The sequence below is a fragment of the Oncorhynchus mykiss genome, chromosome 5 (assembly GCF_013265735.2).
Source record: "Oncorhynchus mykiss isolate Arlee chromosome 5, USDA_OmykA_1.1, whole genome shotgun sequence".
Classification (NCBI taxonomy): Eukaryota; Metazoa; Chordata; class Actinopteri; order Salmoniformes; family Salmonidae; genus Oncorhynchus; species Oncorhynchus mykiss.
Genome location: NC_048569.1, coordinates 86,096,553 through 86,122,235, shown reverse-complemented (window position 1 = coordinate 86,122,235; position 25,683 = coordinate 86,096,553). Strand labels below are relative to the sequence as shown.

General features: G+C 42.9%; 1 protein-coding gene across 2 annotated transcripts in view; it reads left to right on the top strand.

Moving 5' to 3' along the window:
* Positions 1-25,683, top strand: part of LOC110524724 (leptin receptor) — an 87,259-nt gene that overhangs the window by 52,216 nt on the left and 9,360 nt on the right. For both annotated transcript variants that reach the window (XM_021604608.2, XM_021604607.2), the window contains exons 6-15: positions 358-542; positions 4,646-4,803; positions 5,108-5,252; positions 11,512-11,790; positions 12,354-12,453; positions 14,470-14,690; positions 14,865-15,016; positions 17,164-17,317; positions 17,789-17,871; positions 18,162-18,375. In XM_021604608.2, coding sequence (XP_021460283.2) covers positions 358-542; positions 4,646-4,803; positions 5,108-5,252; positions 11,512-11,790; positions 12,354-12,453; positions 14,470-14,690; positions 14,865-15,016; positions 17,164-17,317; positions 17,789-17,871; positions 18,162-18,375 — 1,691 coding nt within the window. The remainder of the gene's footprint in view (positions 1-357; positions 543-4,645; positions 4,804-5,107; positions 5,253-11,511; positions 11,791-12,353; positions 12,454-14,469; positions 14,691-14,864; positions 15,017-17,163; positions 17,318-17,788; positions 17,872-18,161; positions 18,376-25,683) is intronic.

Below are 25,683 nucleotides of genomic sequence, written 5' to 3'. Positions count from 1 at the left end.
CTTTTGGCCCATCGCATATTTTGCAAATAATTAGGCAAAATATCACAATGGTGTTTTTACTTGTTGTTTTCATTACTTTCATGTGGATTGCACCTAGCCTGGTCCTAGATGTTTGTGATCCTTTCAAACATGGCATGACAAGGAGTTGATAGCACAAACAGATCTGGGACCAGGCTAGGTTGCAACCTGACCTGTGCTTAGTCTATGATTAGCAAACTACACTAGCCTCTTATCTTTACTGACTGAAAGCATATTTATTTAAGCTGGGTTTAGGACACAGGGCTAAACGTGGTACATATGGGTGAAGCAGTCCATGTCCTCATCTGGCGAAGTGCATAAATGTCTTGTCTATTTCAGAACACTGCCTGACATTGAGGTTAACTCCACACATGGGACTGACTGTGTGGGAGAGGATTCCATCACCTGTTCTGTTGCTCTCCATGTGGTCAGCAGTATCGTCGTGGTGACAGCCAATGTGTCCAACACCACAGCAGGTCCCCTGGTGATGCTCAGCGTCCCTCCAAGGACGTCTCAGCGTCTCTGTAAGGAGTGTGAATGTACCTGATCTCCCTCTCAACCTCTCTTCTGAAGATGTTAGAGGATGTCAATTGCTTTAATGGCTTATCTATCTGGTCTTCATATTCTGAGGTCAATGCATATCACTTAACATTTTACCAAGTACCAGCGTGCTGCCTGGCGAGCTGGCACTGTTTATTATGTAGGCTAGCGGTATCTAGGGAGCCATTTGTACCATGAGGAAACTGGGGAGTTATTTGTTTAGGCTTAAAGACCACATACACACTTGTACAGTATAGTGAGTGTAACGGGCAGCTTCAGTAGGTCTGATACCAGCTGCCCTTTGGGACTTCCAGGCAGGCCAAGATTAGTGTTTACTCTGGTCCCAGGAACCATGGTGATGAGCTGGAGATCTCTCCACTGATGGGAAACGCATACCTTGTTTGCTCAATCTAAGCTCTTTGCGGCCTTGTTGGTCAATGGAACATTGGTTTGATGCAAGTAGAAATTGTGCAAATATTGAGTTTTAAAAGCCTTAAATTAATTGAAGTGTCATTTAATTTAGATCACATGGAACATTATTATAGGTCAGATTTTTTTTATATGAATATGAATTTTTATACTTGCTAAAGGGCCAAAATTCAGTGTTTTGACATGCTTTGTACATCCTCTGACTTCTAGGAAGATTTTAGCACACTTGGTCACCTCCCTGACCAAGGCCCTTCTCCCCCGATTGCTCAGTTTAGCCGGGCGGCCAGCTCGAGGAAGAGTCTTGGTGGTTCCAAACTTCTTCCATTTAATAATGGAGGCCACTGTGTTCTTGGTTATCTTAAATGCTGCAGAATTATTCTTTTTTTCCTTCTCCAGATCTGTGCTTCAACACAATCCTATCTCTGAGCTCTATAGACAATTCCTTTGACCTCATGGCTTAATTTTTGCTCTGACATACGCACCGTCAACCGAGAAAGGTTGCCGACTCCTCATGTAGCCTATTACCGGCAACTTCAAGAGAGTAATGGCAGAATCTGCGAAAGCTAGCAGGAGCGGGAGGAAAATAATTGGGTCAGGTTTTTTTCTTCCGGTTATCTAGATCTCTGGCCACCTCTTGAGATGTTTGTCTTACTTCATCAAACCATAAGCTTAAAGCATCAGACAAGCTCAATGCATATAATTTTTATTCAAACACATAGGGTGTATCTCTATATGGAAAAATACACGTTGAAACATTTCGACCAATCAATTGGTCGAAAGAACAGATGACTTTCGGTTGACTAAGATATTGTTTTTGTCGGGGACAGCCCTATAATTATCACACTTTTCTGTTTTATAAGATGGGTTACAAATAACGCCCCTGTCAAGTCAATCACTGGTAAACACGAACCTCAAAATGAACAAAGCATTTTAAATACCAGGAAGATGCATCTCACTGTCAAATACTGTAATATATGTTAAAATTCCAGGAAGAAATTGCGAAAGGGTGTCTTCTACTCTGCCTTGGTACTGGGTTGCATTTTCAGTTATTTGAATTAAATTGAGGTATTGTTACGTCCGTTGAATGAATGAGACCAAAGCGCAGCGTGGAAAGTGTTCATGATATTTAATGCTGAAACACTGGCAAAACAACAAAATATACAAGAACGTAAAGTTCTGCAGGGCTATACAGCTACTGTGCAAAAACAAGATCCCACAAACTCGGGTGGAAAACAGGCTGCCTAAGTATGATTCCCAATCAGAGAGCGATAGACGCCTCTGGATTGGGAACCATACCCGGCCAACAAAGAAATAGAGAACTAGAATGCCCACCCAAATCACACCCTGACCTAACCAAATAGAGAAATTAACAGGCTCTCTAAGGTCAGGGTGTGACAGGTATTGATTTTCCTGACATGAGGAGCTTGGCCTTATTGATCGGTATTCAGTAAGAAGCCAATGGACCACTAAAGTCGAGATGCTGTCTTTCAGATAGACGTTATTATATCATGTTCATACACCACTGAGCCTGTCATCTCATATATGTTTCTGCTCATTTCATCATTTGGCTGCCCTGTATGAAGCCTGTTTGAGTCTATAACCAATGCAGTTATTAGGGACAATCAATGTGTCACCAATGGCTGTTACAGTACTGTATGTGCCTGAGACTATTGTCTCTGCAGTGTAGAAATACAGATATCACTTGTTTGTTAATGAGAATGTTCCTGTGCTGGAAATGCAGATGAGCTTGATGAAATCCTGCACAAACACACGGTTATATACTGAACAAAAATAGAAACGTAACATGCAACAATTTTTAGATTTTCCTGAGTTACAGTTCATATAAGGAAATCAGTCAATTGAAATAAAATCATTAGGCCCTGATCTATTGATTTCACATGACAGATACCTTTACATTTTTAAAAAAAAAAGTAGGGACCTGTATCAGAAAACCAGTCAGTATCTGGTGTGACCACCATTTTCCTCTTGCAGTGCAGCACATCTCTTTTGTATAGAGTTGATCAGGCTGTTTGTGGCCTGTAGAATGTTGTCCCACTCCTCTTTAATGGCTGTGCGAAGTTGCTGGATATTGGCAGGAACTGGAACATGCTGTCGTGCAGGTCGATCCAGAGCATCCCAATGGGAGACAACTGGAGATTATGCAGCCCATGGTAGAACTGGGAGATGTTCAGCTTCCTGGAATTGCGTGCAGATCCTTGCTAAAAGGAGCGGTGTATTATCATGCTGAAACATGAGGTGATGGCGGCGGATGAATGACACAGCAAAGGGCCTCAGGATCTCGTCACGGTATCTCTGCGCATTTAAATTGCCATCGATAAAATGCACTCGTGTTCGTTGTCTGTAGCTTATGCCTGCCTGTAACCTAACCCCACCACCACTATGGGGCACTCTGTTCAAAACGTTGATATCAGTAAACCGCTCGCCCACATGACACCGACACACGTGGTCTGCGGTTGTGAGGGCGGTTGGACGTACTACCAAATTCTCTAAAATGACATTGGAGGCGGCTTATGGTAGAGAAATTAACATTCACGTCTCTGGCAACAGCTCTGGTGGACATTCCTACAGGCAGCATGCCAATTGCACGTTCCCTCAACTTGAGACCTTTGGAATTGTGTTGTGTGATAAAACTGCACAGTTTAGGGTAGCCTTTTATTGTCCCCAGGTGCACCTGTTTAATCCCACCTGTCAATTGGATGAATTATCTTGGCAAAGGAGAAATGCTCACTAACGGATATAAACAAATGTGTGCATGAAATTTGAGTGAAATAAGCTTTTTGTCCATATGGAACATTTCTGTGATCTTTTATTTCAGCTCTTGAAACTAGGACTAACACTTTATATGTTGCGTTTATATTTTAGTTCAGTGTATTAACAGTATTGCACTTTTCATGTAGCCTACTTTTGTCCAGCTAATAGCCTAACCACCGATCAAGCAACATTACGGACTAAACTTTCAAATCATGTTGCTACAAAATACTGGTCAAATTAAGATCCGACATTGGATGCCATGATGACGATTATTAATAATTTATTTTGTTTACCTTTTATTTAACTAGGCAAGTCAGTTAAGAACAAATTCTAGGCTACCTGCCACCACCTCTCTAACCACTAGGCAACCTGCCGCCCCCTCTCTAATCACTTGGCTACCTGCCTCTAACCACTAAGCTACCTGCCACCCCCTCTCTAACCACTTGGCTACCTGCCACCCCCTCTCTAACCACTTGGCTACCTGCCACCCCCTCTCTAACCACTAGGCAACCTGCCACCCCCTCTCTAACCACTTGGCTACCTGCCACCCCCTCTCTAACCACTAGGCAACCTGCCACCCCCTCTCTAACCACTTGGCTACCTGCCACCCCCTCTCTAACCACTAGGCAACCTGCCACCCCCTCTCTAACCACTTGGCTACCTGCCACCCCCTCTCTAACCACTTGGCTACCTGCCACCCCCTCTCTAACCACTTGGCTACCTGCCACCCCCTCTCTAACCACTAGGCAACCTGCCGCCCCCTCTCTAACCACTTGGCTACCTGCCTCTAACCACTAGGCAACCTGCTGCCCATAATGACGACGATAATGGTGTTTCATAGTTTGGAGGATGATGAAGATGATTATGATTTGCTTGTGTTGTACAGGGAAACCAAGCCCACCACTGAACCTAACACACACCCAGACCACAGAGGGAGAGTTGATTCTGAGCTGGAGCGACCCACAGCCCCATGCCAGCCCTGTCCAACTGAGCTATGAGGTCCGATACAATACCTCCCAAAGTACCTCTCACCCCAACTGGCTGGTAAGAACACACTGGCCTCCAAGCAAACACAACATCTAAGTACAGGTCTTAAAGAAAATAAAGCTAAAGCCAATAATAATTCAACAGAGAACAAGAGCAAACACCTAGCGGATAGAGGATGTTGAGTCTTAATGCCACTCATGGTTTTCTTAGATGTAGATATCATTTTCAGTTATGTTCTCAGTCATCACAATGCCATTTTGTATTTGTGTCAAATTGTCAATCCATGTTGACACTGCATTTTGCAGATGGAGTAACTTCTGTATGACATCTTGTGTTTCTCTCCCCTATTCCTCTGTTCCAGCACGTGAACGTGTCTGGAGCCCAGTGGGTGTCTCTGACTGGACTGAGGCCTGGTCTGCAATATACTCTCCAGATCCGGTCTCACCACCCTGCTCTGCCTCACCTGTGGAGTGACTGGAGCCAGCAACATCGTATCCGTCTGGAAAGTGAGACCTCTCTCTCTCTGTCTGCACAGAAACACACCATAAACACAGAGTTAACTTATCATACTCGCTTGACTTCTGCCTGCACAGTAAGACCTCTGCCTTGCCCTACTTACACACATTAAATATAGTCAGATAAAGTCCCCTCACATACTGTATACCTGCACAATAAAACCTCTGGTTACACAGCAATGTACACATATGCTTTAGTTATGTGCAGTTTGCCAATGATTAGTTATTTTTGAACAACTCTTTTTACTCATGATTTGTTTTTCTGAGTAACTCGTTCATTTTAGTCGTTCGTTTGGCCTGCTGGCCGAAATGAATTTTTACTGCAGGATTAATAAGTGCTCCTCCGGTGACTCCGGAGATGTGCTCCGATCAACGACTGTCTGTCATGCGCGCAGGCAAAGTAGATCAGGCAGCATAGAGAAGAAAAATATGTTTAAATTAGAACTGATAGTTGAATTTAGATTGGGTAATGCTTAATGGTTGTGTTTTTGTATTGTTATTGGGACCTACTGGCTTATTATAAGTTTATGGAATTTAACACCATGCTGTGTGTGACTGCCCTATGCAGTGGTGTAGTGGTGCCTGGAGAAGCGGGTATATTCTAATTTAGCCTAAAAGTTCCCAAACGGCCTGCCCAGCGAAGGAAAGGCACCCGGTGTGAAAAATACTGTTTTCCTATGGAAAAACACTTTAGCTGGATGTAAAACTGCATGACTAAAACCTCTGCAAAAACATACGGAAAAATTACAGCCTTCTTTTGAGTTATCTTAGATTAGTTCAGAAGTAATTCTGGCTCTGTTCCTATGGTGGCTCATGTGGGACAAGCTTCAGTAACTGCCACATTGAACCACACCCCCAAGACTGAAATCAGTTTTTTTCACAATGAGCAACAGAGAAAGGAGAAGCTATTTTCCTAGCACACTGTCATAAATCATCTGTGGTTGATAGATTTTGCCCACACAAACACACACATATGGGGAGACTGGGATGGGTCTGTACCTGCTGCATACTACACTGTTAGAGACTTGAGGATTCATAGATATGCATTGCATTTCCATGCAGTCAATACTGTATACATTGTGTAACTTACCCAAATATGTTTGCTAAGTTACCCAATTTCCCAAATATGTTTGCTAATTTACCCAATTACCCAAATAGGTTTGCTAAGTTAGCAAACCTATTTGGGAAATTGGGTAACTTAGCAAACATATTTGGTTTGGAACCCCTGGATGAGGAGACTGGGATGGGTCTGTAACTGCTGCATACTGTACTGTTAGAGACGCGATGATTCAGAAATATGCATTACATACACTTGCAGCCGATACAGTATACATTGGGTAACTTGGCCAACATATTTGTTTTGGAAATTGTGAAGTTGTCTCAGGTTGTCGGATGTAATGTCAAATATGGGGACAGGATCAAGGTGGCAATTAGGGAGCTGGATGGATTAATAAAGACAATATTAGATTTGGAATATGAAGGTGGGGATTATATTATTATCTTCATCAAAATAAAATTTTAGTCTAGTTGATCTCGCTCTCTCTCACACTCACTCTCACATATTTAATTATTACATATTTAATTTAAGCGCTTTATTAATTTTTATTGTTGATTATCTACTTCACTTTCTTTAACATTACCAAGATAATAAACAATACAAATGAACACTAAACTTTACACTCACAGAATTTCCAAAATAATAAAGACATTTCAAATGTGATATTATATCTATATACAGTGTTGTAAAGATGTGCAAATAGTTCAAGTACAAAAGGGAAAATAAATAAATATGGGTTGTATTTACAATGGTGGGTGTTCTTCACTAGTTGCCCTTTTCTCGTGGCAAAAGGTCACAAATCTTGCTGCTGTGATGCACACTGTGGAATTTCACCCAGTAGATGAGTTTATTAGCTTATTCTCCCCTTTGTCTCTCTCACCCTCTCTCTCCCTCCCATCTCTCTCTCTCTCTCTCTCTCTCTCTCTCTGTCCCTCTCTCCCTCTCTGTGATGACTCATGCAGAGAGTTGGTTTTCGGAGGTTGTCTGTTTATGTCCAACCTCTCCTCCTATAGCTTTACTGCAGAGCTGTAGATTAATCTGTCAGCCCTCTCTGACTCACATGATGAAGGCTCTTCATAAAGGACAAAGACACAGAATGAAAGATGGGGACCACTGAGGGATTCTGCCCCAGTGTAGAAGTGATTATTGAAAACACACACACATAATGAAAGATGGGGACCACTGATGGATTCTGCCCCAGTGTAGAAGTGATTATTGAAAACACACACACATAATGAAAGATGGGGACCACTGAGGGATTCTGCCCCAGTGTAGAAGTGATTATTGAAAACACACACACATAATGAAAGATGGGGACCACTGATGGATTCTGCCCCAGTGTAGAAGTGATTATTGAAAACACACACACATAATGAAAGATGGGGACCACTGATGGATTCTGCCCCAGTGTAGAAGTGATTATTGAAAACACACACACATAATGAAAGATGGGGACCACTGAGGGATTCTGCCCCAGTGTAGAAGTGATTATTGAAAACACACACACATAATGAAAGATGGGGACCACTGATGGATTCTGCCCCAGTGTAGAAGTGATTATTGAAAAAACACACAGAAGAGCCAGGACAATGGAAATATACAGTTGAAGTGGAACGTTTCCATACACTTAGCTTGGAGACATTTAAAACTTGTTTTTCAACCACTACACAAATTTCTTGTTAACAAACTATAGTTTTGGCAAGTCGGTTAGGACATCTACTTCATGCATGACACAAGTCATTTTACCAACAATTGTTTACAGACAGATTATTTGACTTATAATTCACTGTATCACAATTCCAGTGGGTCAGAAGTTTACAAACACTCAGTTGACTGTGCCTTTAAACAGCTTGGAAAATTCCAGAAAATGATGTCATGGCTTTAGAAGCTTCTGATAGGCTAATTGACATCATTTGAGTCAATTGGAGGTGTTCCTGTGGATGTATTTCAAGGCCTACCTTAACTCTTTGCTTGACATTATGGAAAATAAAAAGAACTCAGCCAAGACCTCAGGAAAAAAATTGTAGGCCTCCACAAGTCTGGTTCATGCTTGGGAGCAATTTCCAAATGCCTGAAGGTACCACGTTCATCTGTACAAAGAATAGTAGGCAAGTATAACCACCATTGGACCACACAGCCGTCATACCGCTCAGGAAGGAGACGCGTTCTGTCTCCTAGAGATTAATATACTTGTGAAAAGCAAAGTACCTTGTGAAGATGCTGGAAGAAACAGCTACAACAGTATTTATATCCACAGTAAAACAAGGCCTATATCGACATAACCTGAAAGGCCGCTCAGCAAGGAAGAAGCCACTGCTCCAAAACCGCCATTTAAAAAAAGCCAGACTACGGTTTGCAACTGCACATGGGGACAAAGATCGTACTTTTTGGAGAAATGTATTCTGGTTTGATGAAAACAAAATAGAACTGTTTGGCCATAATGAGCACCTTTATGTTTGGAGGAAAAAGGGGGAGGCTTGCAAGTCGAAGAACACCATCCCAACCGTGAAGCATGGGGGTGGCAGCATCATGTTGTGTTGGTGCTTTCCTGCAGGAGGGACTGGTGCACTTCACAAAATAGATGGCATCATGAGGGAGGAAAATGATGTGGATATATTGAAGCAACATCTCAAGACATCAGTCAGGAAGTTGAAGCTTGGTCGCAAATGGGTCTTCCAAATGGACAATGACCCCAAGTATACTTCCAAAGTTGTGACAAAATGGCTTAAAGACAACAAAGTCATCACAACGCCCTGACCTCAATGCGATAGAAAATTTGTGGGCATAACTGAAAAAGAGCATGCGAGCAAGGAGGCCTACAAACCTGACTCAGTTACAGCAGCTCTGTCAGGAGGAATGGGCCAAAAGCTTGTGGAAGGCTACCTGAAATGTTTGACACAAATCAAACCATTTAAAGGCAATGCTACCAAATACTAATTGAGTGCATGTTAACTTCTTACCCACTGGGAACTTGATGAAAGAAATAAGCTTAAATCTTTCTCTCTCCTATTATTCTGACATTTCAAATTCTTAAAATCAAGTAGTGATGATAACTGACCAACGACAGGGAATTTCTAATAGGATTAAATGTCAGGAATTGTGAAACTGAGTTGAAATGTATTTGGCTAAGGTGTATGTAAACTTCCGACTTCAACTGTAATTATATTTTATATTGGTCAAGACAAACATATACAGACACACACGTACACACACGCAGAGCCTGGAGAGGCTCCAGGATGTTTTCACTCACTCACTCACTCCTTTCTTTCATGTCCTCTCTTTATTACACTTGAGAGGTCTCATTGCTAAGAGCAAGATCATTACATGCAACTAATCACATAGGCTATGGCCCTTTTAGCTTTCAGTCAATAGATTTGATTTTGTGTACCTCCATAAACAAACAAAAAATAAATGTTAAACTGGAAGAGTGTACAAAGCTGTCATTAAGGCAAAGGGTGGCTATTTGAAGAATCTCAAATATAAAATATGTTTTGATTGGTTTAACACTTTTTTTGGTTACTTATGTGTATGACTCCTTATGTGTTATTTCATAGTTTTGATGTCTTCACTATAGTTAAAGTCAATAGTCAATAGTTAAAATTTTACAATGTAGAAAATGGTCAAAATAAAAACACTTGAATGAGTAGTTCTGAAAGTAGCAGATAGTTTGCCCCCAGTGATGCGTTGGGCAGACCGCACCACCCTCTGGAGAGCCTTGTGGTTGTGGGCGGTGCAGTTGCCGTACTAGGCGGTGATACAGCCCGACAGGATGCTCTCAATTGTGCGTCGGTAAGCTTTTGTGAGGGTTTTAGGTGCCAAGCTACAATGCTTCAGCCTCCTGAGATCGACGAGGCACTGTTGTGCCTTCTTTACCACGATCTGTTTGGTTGGACCATTTCAGTTTGTCAGTGATGTGTACACTGAGAAATGTGAAGCTTTCCACCTTGTCCAATGCGGTCCCGTTGATGTGGATGGGGGGGGGGTGCTCCCTCTGCTGTTTCCTGAAGTCCATGATCATCTCCTTTGTTTTGTTGACGTTGAGCGAGAGGTTATTTTCCTGGCACCACACTCCCAGAGCCCTCACCTCCTCCCTGTAGGCTGTCTCGTCATTGTTGGTAATCAAGCCTACTTCTGTTGTGTCGTCTGCAAACTTGATGATTTGAGTAGGAGGTGTGCTTGACTACGCAGTCATGGGAGTACAAGCGGTGTCAAGACCCATGGCCTCGAGCTTAATGATGAACTTGGAGGGTACTATGGTGTTGAATGCTGAGATATAGTCAATGAACCGCATTCTTACGTAGGTATTCTTCTTGTGCAGATTGGATAGGGCAGTGTGATGGCGATTGCATCGTCTGTTGACCTATTGGGGCGGTAAGCAAATTGAAGTGGGTCTAGGGCGACAGGTAAGGTAGAGTTGATATGATCCTTGACTAGTCTCTCAAAGCACTTCATGATGACAGAAGTGAGTGGTACGGGGTGATAGTCATTAATTTCAGATCCCTTTGCTTTCTTAGGTACAGGAACAATGCTGGCCATCTTGAAGCATGTGGGGACATCAGAGTGTGATAGTGAGAGATTGAATAGGTCTGTAAACACACCAGCCAGCTGGTCTGCGCATGCTCTGAGGATGAGGCTAGGGATGCCGTCTAGGCCAGCAGCTTTGCAAGGGTTTGCACACTTAAATGTCTTACTCACGTCGGCCACAGAGAAGGAGAGCCCACAGTCCTTGGTAGCGGGCCGCGTCGGTGGCGCTGTGTTATCCTCAAAGTGGGCGAAGAAGGTGTTTAGTTTGTCTGGAAGCAAGACGTTGGTGTCCACCACGTGGCTGGTTTTCCTTTTGTAGTCCGTGATTGTCTGTAGACCCTGCCATATATGCCATATATGGGGTGGCAGGGTAGCCTAGTGGTTAGAGCGTTGGACTAGTAACCGGAAGGTTGCAAGTTCAAGTCCCCGAGCTGACAATGTACAAATCTGTCGCTCTGCCCCTGAACAGGCAGTTAACCACTAGTTCCAACTGTAATGTTATGTTTGCTGCGATAAAATTTCCACCTCGAATTTTCCCTAATAAACAATGGCTTGACTTACTTTTGACATTACCCTAATAAAGTTTAGAAAAGTTTGAAGGTTTTATGTGATGTGGCTATTAGCCTGTTATACAGTTTTTCTGACTGAGTTCACTTTGCTTTGTTTCAGATGTGACATATCTCCCTGAGAGAGTGGTGGCTAGCTTTGGAGACAGCGTGACCGTCTATTGCGTGTGCAATGACCTCCGGGTGAACGCCAGCACCATGGTCTGGATTCTGAACTCCCGTGACCGCCTTCCTAAGAGCCAGTACGCTGCAGTCAACGACCGTGTCAGTAAGATAACGGTTCGACCATCAGAGCAGAGACTGTCTGACACCCTGCATTGCTGCCAGCCTTTTGGGGAGATGTATAGCTGTAACTACCACTACTCAACGATCTACATTAAAGGTGTGCTGGGGTGGATGGTTGTTTGGATTGGGTTAGGGTTAGACCTCAGGAATTTTTTTATTTATTTTGTTTTTTTACACCACTTTCTCCCCAATTTTGTGGTATTGTTAGTAGTTACTATCTTGTCTCATCGCTACAACTCCCGTACGGGCTTGGGAGAGACGAAGGTCGAAAGCTATGCGTCCTCCGAAACACAACCCAACCAAGCCGCACTGCTTCTTAACACAGCACGCATCCAACCCGGAAGCCAGCCGCACCAATGTGTCGGAGGAAACACCGTGCACCTGGCTACCTGGTTAGCGTGCCCTGCGCCCGGCTACGAGACAAGGATATCCCTTTTGGCCGGTAGGATATCCCTACCGGCCAAACCCTCCCTAACCTGGACGACGCTAGGCCAATTGTGCGTCGCCCCACGGACCTCCCGGTCGCGGCCGGCTGCGACAGAGCCTGGGCGCGAACCCAGAGTCTCTGGTGGCACAGCTAGCACTGCGATGCAGTGCCCTAGACCACTGTGGGAGGCCTGGAAATGTATTTATTTGATGTAGATTATCTGTGTGTTTTAGATCCGGTCATTGATATCAGCTGTGTGACCAGTGGGGATCTGGACAGTATGACCTGTAGGTGGAACAACCTACCAATAGGTGGAATCAACTTCATGTCCAGGTAAATACTACTTACAGCATTGTACAACCTACACAAAAACCTTTACAACCTACACAAACACCTGTAAAACCTACACATACACCTGTACACAAAGTTAAAGTGACTTGGTTATCGTATGATTAAGATCAGTCTATTAGAGCATTTGAAATACTGGAGGATCTTACATTTGGCTCTTTGTTAGATGTATTGTACATAAATCGCTCTGTCATTTCCTGGTTGCTACAATTTTAATGGTTTGAGCTTACTAAACAATGTGTATTAATTAACCCAACCCATACAATACTACTAGCGCTACAAACGAATTGTCATAGCTAGCCACCATGCAATAGCGCACACAGAACAAATCTACTGTATAAAACACAGAACCCAAACCAGCTGCACGTGCGCCATTGTGCATAAAAGTATTTTGTCCCCCTACACCAAATGCTATCTAACATTATGCATTTCTGGCCAAAAAAGACACATTTTGATAAACATCAAATGCCTCCTGTGAAGTAGTGACGTGACCATATGCCTAGCGTCCTGAAACGGGTCACGTACAGTACCAGTCAAAAGTTTGGACACACCTACTCATTCAAGTTTTTTTTCAAGTTTTTTTTACTATTTTCTACATTGTCGAATACTAGTGAAAACATCAAAACTATGAAATAGCACATATGGAGTCATGTAGTAACCAAAAAGGTGTTAAACAAATCAAAATATATTTGAGATTCTTCAAAGTAGTCACCCTTTGCCTTGATGACAGCTTTACACACTCTTGCCATTCTCTCAAACAGCTTCACCTGGAATGCTTTTCCTACAGTCTTGGAGTTCCCACATATGCTGAGCACCTGTTGGCTGCTTTTCCTTCCCTCTGCGCTCCAACTCATCCCAAACCATCTGAACTGGGATGAGGTCGGTGATTGTGGAGGCCAGGTCATCTGATGCTGCACTCCATCACTCTCCTTCTTGGTCAAATAGCCCTTACACAGCCTGGAGGTGTGTTGGGTCATTGTCCTGTTGAAAAAAATGATAGTCCCACTAAGTGCAAACCAGATGGGATGGTATATCGCTGCAGAATGCTGTGGTAAGCATACTGGTTAAGTGTGCCGTAAAATCTAACTAAATCAGTGTCCCCAGCAAAGCACCATCACACCTTCCTCCTCCATGCTTCACGGTGGGAACCACATCTGCGGAGATCGTCCTTTCACCTACTCTGCGTCTCACAAAGACATGCCAGTTGGAACCAAAAATCTCAAATTTGGACTCCTCAGACCAAAGGACAGATTTCTGCCGGTCTAATATCCATTGCTCGTGTTTCTTGGGCCAAGCAAGTCTCTTCTTCTTATTGGTGTCCTTTAGTTGTGGTTTCTTTGCAGCAATTCAACCATGAAGGCCTGATTTTAGCTATTTGTGACCCGTTTCAGGAAACTAGGTGTACAGTATGTCGCGGGTCACTACTTCACACGAGAGCCTAATCTTTTTTTTTTTTTTTTTAATCAAATTGAGTTTTTGGCCAGAAATGCCTTCTACAACGTGAACTTTCATGTGCCTTAATAACGTGTAGGTAATCCTGTCTAACGCGACTTTAAAAATATACATATTGCTTAGTAGAACTGCATAAGTGTTGCTCTCCATTTCCTGGAGGACTGAGTTTTTGAAATCAGTGGGATGAATGGTTGGGTGGATGGATGGAGAATGATAGCTAAACAGATGTAATCCAGAGACAGGTGTTTTGTCCATCTTTAAACTAAGGACAACCATGGCATCTGTGACAGGGCTAGGCCCACCTAAATGGAGGGAGACAGATTTATGTTTACTATGTTACATCTACCCCTGAGTCCAGGTTGTCAAGCAAAATGTAAATGACTGTGTGTGTGATAATTTGTGAATTATTGCCTTGATTTCAAAACTCAGGCAGTGTAGAAGTTTACTTGTTGCATACCATTGACTATGACATGGTTCATACATACCCAGAAGTGGTAAAGGTGTTTTCACCCTGACGGTCTTTGTGTGTGTGTCCATTAAATTCTCCAGGGTGGCCGACCTGTCCTGTGACGTCATGGAGGAGGCGGAGAGGGTGGGTGTGCCAGTGGGTGTGGTCAGGCAGGCGAAGTGTGAGTCCAGCGGCTATAGGGGAGTGAAGAGCTGCAATCTGCAGCCAATAAGAGTGACTTCCTGCTACAAGCTGTGGATGGAGGCCAAGACGGACAACAGCACGAGGTCACATCCTGTCTACATCACACCTATGGATCACGGTGAGTTAGGACCAGTATAGGAGTTCTGGTCTTGTTACATTTATTTTCTTACATGTTGTGGCTTTTTGAAACCTACTGCACCAGCATGTGTTAATAATATTTAGTATATATTTTTAAAACATGTATAGTCTGCTTGACCAGGCTACATAATGACTGTCCTCTCCCTTCCTCTAGTGAAGCCCCATCCTCCCTCAGGCCTTGAGGCAGTGAGCATGCCCAGTGGGGTCCTAAAGCTGGCGTGGGTGCCCCCAGAACTGCCCATCTATGATATGCAGTACCAGGTCCGCTATGCCCTCTCAACTGGCAAGGCCCATCCATTCTGGCAGGTACGTAGGGCTCTTGCCAGAGTGCTCTGGTCAAAGTGATGCACTATGTAGGGATCATCAACTAGATTCAGCCGGGGGCCGCCGATTTATTCTTGAACGGATGGTCAGGGTGCCAGAACATAATTACAAATCATTTGTGGACTGTAAATTGACCGCAAGAAGCCCAAACAGATATATTATTTGACTAAAACGTAATAATTTCAAACCTGGTTTACATTAGTATACGATTACATATATCTCTATTATGCGTGGGAATAATTTTGGAACAGATATTTCCAATATTAAAATCAATTGGAGCTGATTTGCTGGTGTTTTTACTGTATTTTATGTCAAAAGAATGTTTTATATCTAACTTTTTGTTTTGCTCAGAAAATCTGGGAGGCGAAATAAAATCACCGGCCGGCCAAATTCGGCCAGTGGGCTGCTAGTTGGGGAACCCTGAATAGGGGGCCATATCGGATGCGGCCTTGAGCTCATCTAGCTCCAACCGCCTGGCCATGAGCATCAGCTGGTCTCTATTTTCTATCTCTGATCTAGGAGTGGCATTATTTGCCCTAAAATACATGGCATTTACTGGTAGAGGAACAATGACTTGGTGGCATGAAGCAGAATACGTAATTTTAATAAAACCTTTGATTAACACTTTTGGTGGGCAGATGAGAATATTTTGGAAAATATTTTTAATTTTGAAAATGCCCACTATCTCTGGGCACATGGGTATTTTGGAAATCTTTTCTCCATTCAAAATGTTCCCTCTCTTGCTGGATCACCTAACATTCATATATTTTAAGACGTACAGTATACACTATATATACAGAAGTATATGGACAACCCTTCAAATTAGTGGATTCGACTATATCAGCCATACCCGTTGCTGACAAGTGTATACAATTGAGCACACAGCCATGCAGTCTCCATAGAGAAATATTGGCAGTAGAATGGCTTTACTGAAGGGCTCAGTGACTTTCAACGTAGCACCATCATAGGATGCCAACTTTCCAACAAGTCAGTTCGTCAACTTTCTGCCCTGCTAGAGCTGCCCCGGTCAACTGTTAGTGCTGTTATTGTGAAGTAAAAACATCTAGGAGCAACACCGTCTCAGCCGTGAAGTGGTAGGCCACACAAGCTCACAGAACAGAACTGCATAATGCTGAAGCACATAGCATGTAAAAATTGTCTATCCTAGGTTGCAACACTCACTACCGAGTTCCAAACTGCCTCTGTAAGCAATGTCAGCATAATAACTGTTCGTCGGGAGCTTCATGAAATGGGTTTCCATGGCCGAGCAGCCGCACACAAGCATAAGATCACCAAGCGTAATGCCAAGCGTCAGATGGAGTGGTGTAAAGCTCGCGGACATTGGACTCTGGCGCAGTGGAAACGTGTTCTCTGGAGTGATAAATCATTCTTCACCATCTGGCAGTCCGACAGACAAATCTGGGTTTGGAGGATGCCTGGAGAACACTACCTGCCTGAATGCATAGTGCCAACTGTAAAGTTTGGGGGAGGAGTAATAATGGTCTATCTTTCATGCTTTGGGCTAGGCCCCTTAATTACAGTGAAGGGAAATCTTAACGCTACAGCATACAATGACATTCTAAACAATTCTGTGCTTCCAACTTTTTGGCAACCGTTTGGGGAAGGCCCTTTCCTGTTTTCAGCCTGACAATGCCCCTGTGCACAAAGCGAGGTCCATACAGAAATGATTTGTCGAGATCGGTGTGGAAGATCTTGACTGGCCTGCGCAAAGCCCTGACCTCAACCCCATCAAACACCATTTGGATGAATTGGAAAGCTGACTGCGAGTCAGGCCTAATCGCCCAACTTCAATGCCCGACCTCACTAATGCTCTGGTGGCTGAATGGAAGCAAGTCCCCTCAGCAGTTCCAACATCTAGTGGAACTCCTTCCCAGAAGAGCGGAGACTGTTATGGCAGCAAAGGGGGGACCAACTCCATATTAATACTCATAATTTTGGAATGAGATGTTCGAAGAGCATCTCTCCACATAACGTTGGTCATATAGTGTATTTTCCCAAAATCCATTTGCTTATGAGTTAATGGATAAATATTTATTTATTTTGAAGCTATCATTGAGAAATAAATTATTTTGTGTAAATATGTGATTTAATTGGAATATGTTCCACAGGTCCTAGCTCTGCAGACTGAGTCATGGGCTGAGGTCCTTGAACCAGATGTGTGTGGGGTGTACAATGTGCAGGTCCGCTGTATGCACATCAACGGCTCCGGGACCTGGAGTGACTGGAGTCACTTGCTCTACACCACCACTCACAACAGCAGAGGTACATTATTGTACTGGATGACTTCCTCATCACTTCATGCATGTCATTTCACTTTTATTTATACAGGTTAGTGTCATAAAGAAATAAAAAGATCCATGTGATCTTGTGATTTCACTTGTTTTTGAGAAACCTACCCCAACCAGCGATTCGCTTCCTCATCCTCGTTGTGCAGTACGGGGGTCCGAATAAACATTAACAAATGCTCCAAAAACACTCAAATATGTCCTTATTGAACCTAAAACCTTCTCAGTATAGCGATGTAGGTCTTTAGAACTTTATCTGAAACGTTATATTCCATTTTGTGCGACTTGAGCCGTTTCCCCTATCCAGCTGTTCTAACTTTCATGTAGCCTGCTGCTAATGGAAAATAACGTTCTGATAGGAGATTCAAGCCTCAGTCATACAGTAGGTACACACACACACACACACACACACACACACAGCTGTAACATCTATATTCTGTTCTCTCAGCTCCTGACCAGGGTCCTGATTTCTGGCGAGTGTTTCAGGAGGATCCAGCAAGTATGCAGACGAACGTCACTCTTCTCTTCGAGGTACAGTCCATAGCCTTCAGAGGACACATTACATGTTTCATCGTATGTGGTTTAAATGTCAACATCAGAGAGAGTTAGATATTTTTGAACATGTGTACGAAGGTGCCTCCTCTCCTTTCACTACATCGTTGTTCTTAGTTTATTCTGAAAATACTAGATGAGTCTGTGCAATACAGCAGTACTCAGTTACCTATCTCAGATCAGATAATATAAGGAAGTAGCACATTGGATAACAAATCCTCATTACAGTCCTTGATAGTCTCAACTCTTCCCTCTCCTCTTCCCCATAGCATTCCCCCATAGTGGAGCCAACCTACTGTGTGGAGGAACTTGTAGTACAGCACCAGGACTCTGGGGACACTGTTACTGAGGAGAGAATAGGCCTGGTGTCATCCTATAGCTTTGAGTGGAGAGGGGAGGTCCACTCTGTGACGGTCAAGGCTCAGAACAGCCAGGGCTCTTCCACTAGGAACACCCACATGACCCTGGATAGACACCCCAAACGTAAGTCGCTGCTGAAAAATACACTGAATGGGAATGTACTGTATTTGTAGAGGGCTGAAGGATTGTTATACCCAGTACACAGATTACTAGCATAAACAGATTACTAGCGGTCAAAAGAGTTTGCGTTCAGAAACAAATATCTGGGAAGAAAGAAAATGTTATTTGAAAACTGCTTGTTTGTTTTCCCAATTTAAAATAGCATATTTAGTTGGTGTTCTTGCTTCATGTCATAGTCAGTTGAAATACTATGTTTCTGACTTTGTGGTCATCAGTGAGAGATAACAGGCATGTTGGTCTAAACTGGGCATGCTCACTGCCTCAAGACCAGAGTGGGGTGCGGCTTCACTAGAGAGGGAGAGGAGAGGAAGGGTGAGAACAGCAGCAGGTAGCCTGGTGGTTAAACATTTTGGACCAGTTTACCGAAAGGTCGCTGGCTTGAATCCCCGAGCCAACTAAGTGGGAAATCTGATGTTCCCTTGAGCAAGGCACTTAACCCTAATTGCTCCTGTAAGTCGCTCTGGGTACGAGCGTCTGCTAAATGACTCCAATATAAATTATTAGGCATGTTGATGTCAGTTAAAAGCCTGAGAGTGGATCAAAAACCATCATCTCTAATTATTATAATGGACTTGGAATTCATTGTCAAATGGAGCTCTTCTCGGCACATGTCTTTGTGACACACCAGGATGTTTGTTGTGTGTTTTCATCTGTTATTCATATTTTCATGAATAACTTGTTGGCTGAGAGGAAACCATTAACTGTGATGCTGGTACTGTTATTATTAGTAAAATAGGTACTGGTCTCTCAACTTGGATGGGCCAAAAAAATGAAATATGATGTTCAGTTTATTTTCTAGTCAAGGACAGGAGGGCAACACTCTTCGTTTTGCTAATTCCCAGCAGCCTACCCTTTTAGGAATCCCTCACTCATCATAGGAAGAAAGAAGACGCACAATTTCTGAGGACAATTTTTATTGTGGATAGTAACATGAATACCTGAATGTTGTGCGTGAATTGAAATGTAAGTTTCGGGGGCGGGGTCTATCGGGTTTCTTTTTACATGTTGTGTAGTAATGGGGGTAATAACCACAAATGACTCAGTAACTATGCTCAATTTGGAACCATATGTTCTATAGTACAGCTATTACTATTCTGTTTAGCATATCATTTATAGCATTATGCCCCGTTACCGTAGGTGTCACTGTTGTGTTGGTAAACATAGTTTTTCATATACACATGCTACCGCTGCGCTTTCCATAGTGGCCTTTGTTAAGAGTGGTTTGTTGCGAGCTTCTAGAACCTTCCCAGACAGGTCATGGAGCACCCGCATGTGCAGAGTAATTCATGACCCTGTGGTGCTGGGGCAGATACGATAAGATAAGCATTGCAGATTCTCACACCAGCCCGGAGCATAGCAGCGGGAAGTTTGGGGATGACGTTCAGCTAAACCTAGGGCAAAGATTTTTATAACTAAACGAAGATGGACCACAGCCTGTCGTTTCCAATGGGAACAGATGATTCATAGTGGGCAGAACAAGTAAGGAGGTGGGCAGAGCCAAGCACAAGCTAGCGAGATCCTATTGGGCCGTTCTAGCAAACATCTGCATATTTCCGTCAGGGAACGCCTACTCTGGGAAATGCTCGTGTGCAATAACACAATTCAACTTTGCACTCGTAAACAACACGATTTCTTAACTTTTGCAAAGGCAAAAGTCTACAAAATTTAGTCCACTCTGTTCATATCAGATTCTAGTTTTGGGAACAGAAAACTGTATTGAGATTCATCTATGAGAAAATTTGCAGAATGTAGGCCAAAATCCATCTCGTTCCCTCTGCCCGCCACTGGGCTTCCTCTCATTACCATATCTTAACTGACTTGCCTAGTTAAATAAAGGTAAAATGTAAAAACAAATGTAAAAAAATATTTGGTGGTGAGTGGAAATGCCAAGCGGATGCTTCATATTTCTACATCCAGTGAAATATCCGTCTCATTGTTCTATCTGTGCCTGGGGTATGGCAAAGTGGTGTGTGTAGAAATACATCCACCAGTTGAAGCTCATTTATACTTCGACACAACTCTAAAATGCTATTTGGAGAACAGCAAAAACAAACGTGGGATGGCAACAGGACAATCAGACTTGTGAACATTATCCCTAGCTGTGTATTGCCGCTGTCCATGTTATCTGTTGTCTGTAGCTTGTGAGATTTGGAAACACTTTGTTGCTTTTTGTGCTGCTGCTCTGTCTGCATGCTACGTGTTGCTTGTCCTATGTTGCTCTGTCTGCATGCTACGTGTTGCTTGTCCTATGTTGCTCTGTCTGCATGCTACGTGTTGCTTGTCCTATGTTGCTCTGCATGTGCTCACTGCTCATTGTTTGTCTCTATTGTAATTGTTTTGAATAACCTGCCCAGGGACTGCGGTTGAAAATTAGCCGGCTGGCTAAAACCGGCACTTTTCACTGTCCCTGTAAAATAAACTCAAATAAAAATGTCCCATAGACATTATCACCTCAACATTAGGTTTATATTAGGTTAAAAGGTCTGTGGAATGGCGTCCACAATGTACTACTCAACCTCATCATACAGTGCATTCGGAAAGTATTCAAACCCCTTGACTTTTTCCACATTTTGTTACGTCCTTATTCTAAAAAAAAAAAAAGTTTTTCCCTCAATCTACACACAATACCCTATAATGACAAAGCAAAAACAGATTTTTTTTAAATGTTTGCAAATTGACTTAAAAAAAACTATTACATTTACGTAATTATTCAGGCCCTTTACTCAGTACTTTGTCAGCGATTACAGCCTCGAGTCATCCTGGGTATGACGCTACAAGCTTGCCACACCTATATTTGTAAAGTTTCTCCCATTCTTATCTGCAGATCCTCTCAAGCTCTGTCAGGTTGGATGGAGAGCGTCGCTGTACAGCTATTTTCAGGTCTCTCCAGAGATGTTCAATCGGGTTCAAGTCCGGGCTCTGGCTGGGCCACTCAAGAACATTCAGAGACTTGTCCCGAAGCCACCCCTGCATTGTCTTGGCTGTGTGTTTAGGGTCATTGTCCTGTTGGAAGGTGAACCTTTGCCCCAGTCTGAGGTCCTGAGCGCACTGGTGCAGGTTTTCATCAAGGATCTCTATTTACTTTGTTCATTGTTCATCTTTCCCTCACTCCTGACTAGTCTCCCAATCCCTTCCGCTGATAAACATCCCCACAGCATGATGCTGCCACTACCATACTTCACCATAGGGATGGTGGAAGTTTCTTCCAGACCTGATGCTTGGCATTCAGGCCAAAGACTTCAATCATGGTTTCATCAGACCAGGAAATCTAGTTTCTCATGGTCTGAAAGTCCTTCCGTCTAGTGTCTTCCGTCTTGCCACTCTACCATAAAGGCCTGATAGGTGGAGGGCTGCAGAGATGTCCTTCTGAAAGGGTCTCCCATCTCCCCAAATGAACTCTAGAGCTCTGTCAGAGTGACCATCGGGTTCTTGGTCACCTCCCTGACCAAGGCCCTTTTTCCCCAATTGCTCAGTTTGGCTGGACGGCCAGCTCTAGGAAGAGTCTTGGTGTTTCCAAACTTGGAGGCCACTGTGTTCTTGGGGACCTTCAATTCTGCAGAAATGTTTTGGTACCTTTCCACAGATCTGTGCCTCGACACAATCCTCTCTCTGAGCTCTACGGACAATTCCTTCGACCTCATGGCTTGGTTTTTGCTCTGACATGCACTGTCAACTGTTACATAGACAGGTGTGTGCAATTCCAAATCATGTCCAATCAATTGAATTTGCCATAGGTGGACTCCAATAAGTTTTCGAGTCTCATAGCAAAGGGTCTGAATAATTAAGGTATTCAGGTATTTCTGTTATTTATTTTGAATACATTTGCGCAAAAAAAATCATAATTGAAAAATCTGCTTCCGCTTTGCCATTATGGGGTATTGTAAATAGATTGATGAGGATTTGTTTTAGGTTGTAACGTTTAAAAACAAAAAGTGAGAAATACTTTCCGAATGCACATAGTCTACATTGACTCATTTAGCCTACTTGTGGAACAGTGCATCCAACATGAAATAGATGTATAATACATGCTATCAAGGCATGTAAAAGGCCCAGTGCACTACTTTTATTCATATTTTTCAGGGCATGCTGCAGGACCCTCAGCACCCCTACTTCCTGTGGCAATGGGCCAGGGAGAGAGGGTGACACAAATCTTTCTTGTCAGTGTCAGTAATTGGTTTCTCTCTCTACGACAAGATGTTTATGGTTTAGGTTATTGTTTATTCTGCTATGTTTATAGCCTTGTTTATATCGGTGTTATGGTAGTGTAATATTATGCTATTGATTCATGTGTATATACTCTAATTCTGACACTTTACTGATACTGTTATGTTGTGCATGTTCTTGCGTTATAGAAACACAATTCATTCGGAATTGTATTATTCCACCAAGATTCGTTCCCAGTCAAGATCCATGGTATATAATCAGTGTGTTTATACAACGGGTGGGTCTAATCCTGAATGCTGATTGGTTAAAACCACATTCCAGCCGGTGTCTATTTCACAAGTTACCACCTGCTAAATCTTGATCTCCACTGTAAAAAGCATCTAGACATTATCTCCCATCTCTTTTAGACTAGCATTTGGTTTTCAACAGCAGAGATTTGTATAAACTTGGTTGTCTGTCTCAGACCTTTTTCGATATTGAATTGGGATCTCCACCGTCCCATGTAAAGCAGCAAATTGAGCTGGTTGTCATAGCAACACATACGTTTTTCAGTTGACTGGCTAAATCGATACTTTGTTGCGAAAACTAAAATGGAAGAGTGGAACATTTATTTTTATATTTTCGGCGGCATGCCAATGGATGAATGGGGAAAAGAGATGTTAATAATCCCCAGGCATGCAGATTTGGGGGATACTGCATTGTTAAGAATACAAACTGGGCTGTGTGTTGCTTCAAGGGCTGACTTGCAGAGAATTAAACAATTGTTGACTTCAAAACTGTGTCATGACGTTGGCCTGGGGGTAGGTTTATGACAGTCATAAATACCTCTTCCCCCCTTTTTCCTCTCTCTACCCTACTGATGTTACATTTGAAAACCCCTTGGTTAACATAGAGATTCTGGGAACATCAGAAGGTGGGGGGAAATTAACTATATTCTGGTAATCCGACCAATTGAACATATGCGGTGGTACTTAATGAGTATGATGTCAGTTTGGTTGTCATTTGAGACATTCTCATCAATGATAAGATGACAAACTCTACAGTGGAAAGTCTACACATCAGAGTTATCGGATTCACATGGAATTGTTCCATTTAAATGTTTGAATATGAAATTATTCGTGATGGGATGAAATGTGATTTTAGCTTCTAAAATGTGAGATTTGGATTTTCATAAGGTGAGCTTTGGTTGCGAATGGTATGAACTTTGAACTCTTATTCACTACAGAAGTGATACCTCCTAGCCGTTGAGTTAGCAACAGCAGCTGCAAACGCAGGTTAGGAATGAACAGACAGAGTATCCCGTCTACCACACGACATACCACACAAACGACGTTACTACAACGTAACCAATTACCAGCAGAGACATGCTTCAAAGGACTCGGTTGGGCAACACGGCCTTCCATCTCCCACCAACCTACGAAGCGCAGCTCAGAGTAAATATAGCATTTTCTTTTTCCAAATTGGTGGTAATTTAGAATGCATAAGATACTGCATTTACGATAGCACAGCTTCGCCCTTTGTTCCTCAGTCTTCCCGCTCTTTCACTCAAACCCAGACCTTTTCTTTTGTGTAACAAGCTGTCATATCTGTTCCGCCCGCTAGGGACGTTTTCCTTTATGACGTAATTTGTAATCAAGTTATGATTTAATTGTGTGTGTGTAATTCTGTGTGATTAGTTATGTATTTAGTAAATAAATAATTAAACCCAATTTTGTATTGCTGATTCAACTAGTTAGCCAGGGTTCGTGCAGATAAAAGAATTTACAACTTTCAGATGAGACTGAATTAAGATGACGATTAATATTGACTGCTATTGATGTAAAACATTACTAGGTCTTCAAGAGTTTATTCGGAAGATAACAGCTCTAAATATTATTTTGTGGTGCCCCGACTCTCTAGTTAATTACATTTACATGATTAGCTCAATTGGGTAATATTAATTACGGAGAAATGATTTTATAGAATAGCATGTCATATCACTTAATCCGACATAGCCAAAGAGACACGACAACTGTCACTGAGGAAGAGTTTAACATCCTTCTCCAACATATGTACGAAATGGGAAGGGGGAGCAATATAGCATATGTAGCTACCTGGCACTTCGTAGTGAGCTCAACCGGTTTCTAAATGATCCACCCACTGGTCGCAGCTGGTGCCATATGAAGGACACCGAATTTACCACCTCTAATCATGTATTTCTGGGCAACATCAAACCGCTAAGGCGTCAAGGAAAATATATCACAAACAGCCACCGATGAGGACAATGGCCCAAGCTCCAAAACTCCCAGGCTCTGAATCCAGAAAGTGTACTTCAACCTCCAGTTACATCTGGGTAGAAGAGGGGAACCGACAACTAAAGGCCATCTCATTCCTCGTAAAAACAGATGAGAACGGTCTAAGGTATGTTGTTCATAGCCTGTTTGTGTTTTCTTTACAAGTTGCACTTGTAATTAGGCAACAATATTAAAAAGGTGCATTCTCTCTCACTCACACGCCACTCTCGCATATAACAAGGCCACAAAGAATCATCTGCACCTAAGGGAGAGGGGCAGGGAGTCCAAGAGGGGATTCGTGTTTAAGCAGCCAGGGCAATATCTATCGAAATGCCCGGAGAACGCCCTTGCATTTTATCTCCACCCAAGGAGAGGAGAGTGTATCGGGGACTCGACCTGGTAAACGTCAGAGCCGATGGGCGTGAAGTATCTGGCAGCACTTTTACCCAAGATCTGTAGGGCAGCTGGAACAACTTCATACACTAATCACAGCATCTGGACAACGACAGACCAGAAACTGGCCAATGCTGGTTTAGAAGCGAGGTAGATTGTCAGTGAGTGGACATGGGTGCGAAGGTTCGCTCCATAGCTACTGGCGTCCGTCACTAACCGACAGTAAACTCTGGAGCAACATCCTGGCCGAAAACAAAGTCAACACCGCAGCACCATCAACACCTTAAAGGCTGAAGCAAGGCAGCAGAAGTAGTAGCACAGACTGAGACAGATATTTCAACCAATGCACAATCCAGGAGAATGTACAGATAAATGGTACATACAATCAGTAGCTATAGCTATGTCTGCTGGGGTGGGTAAT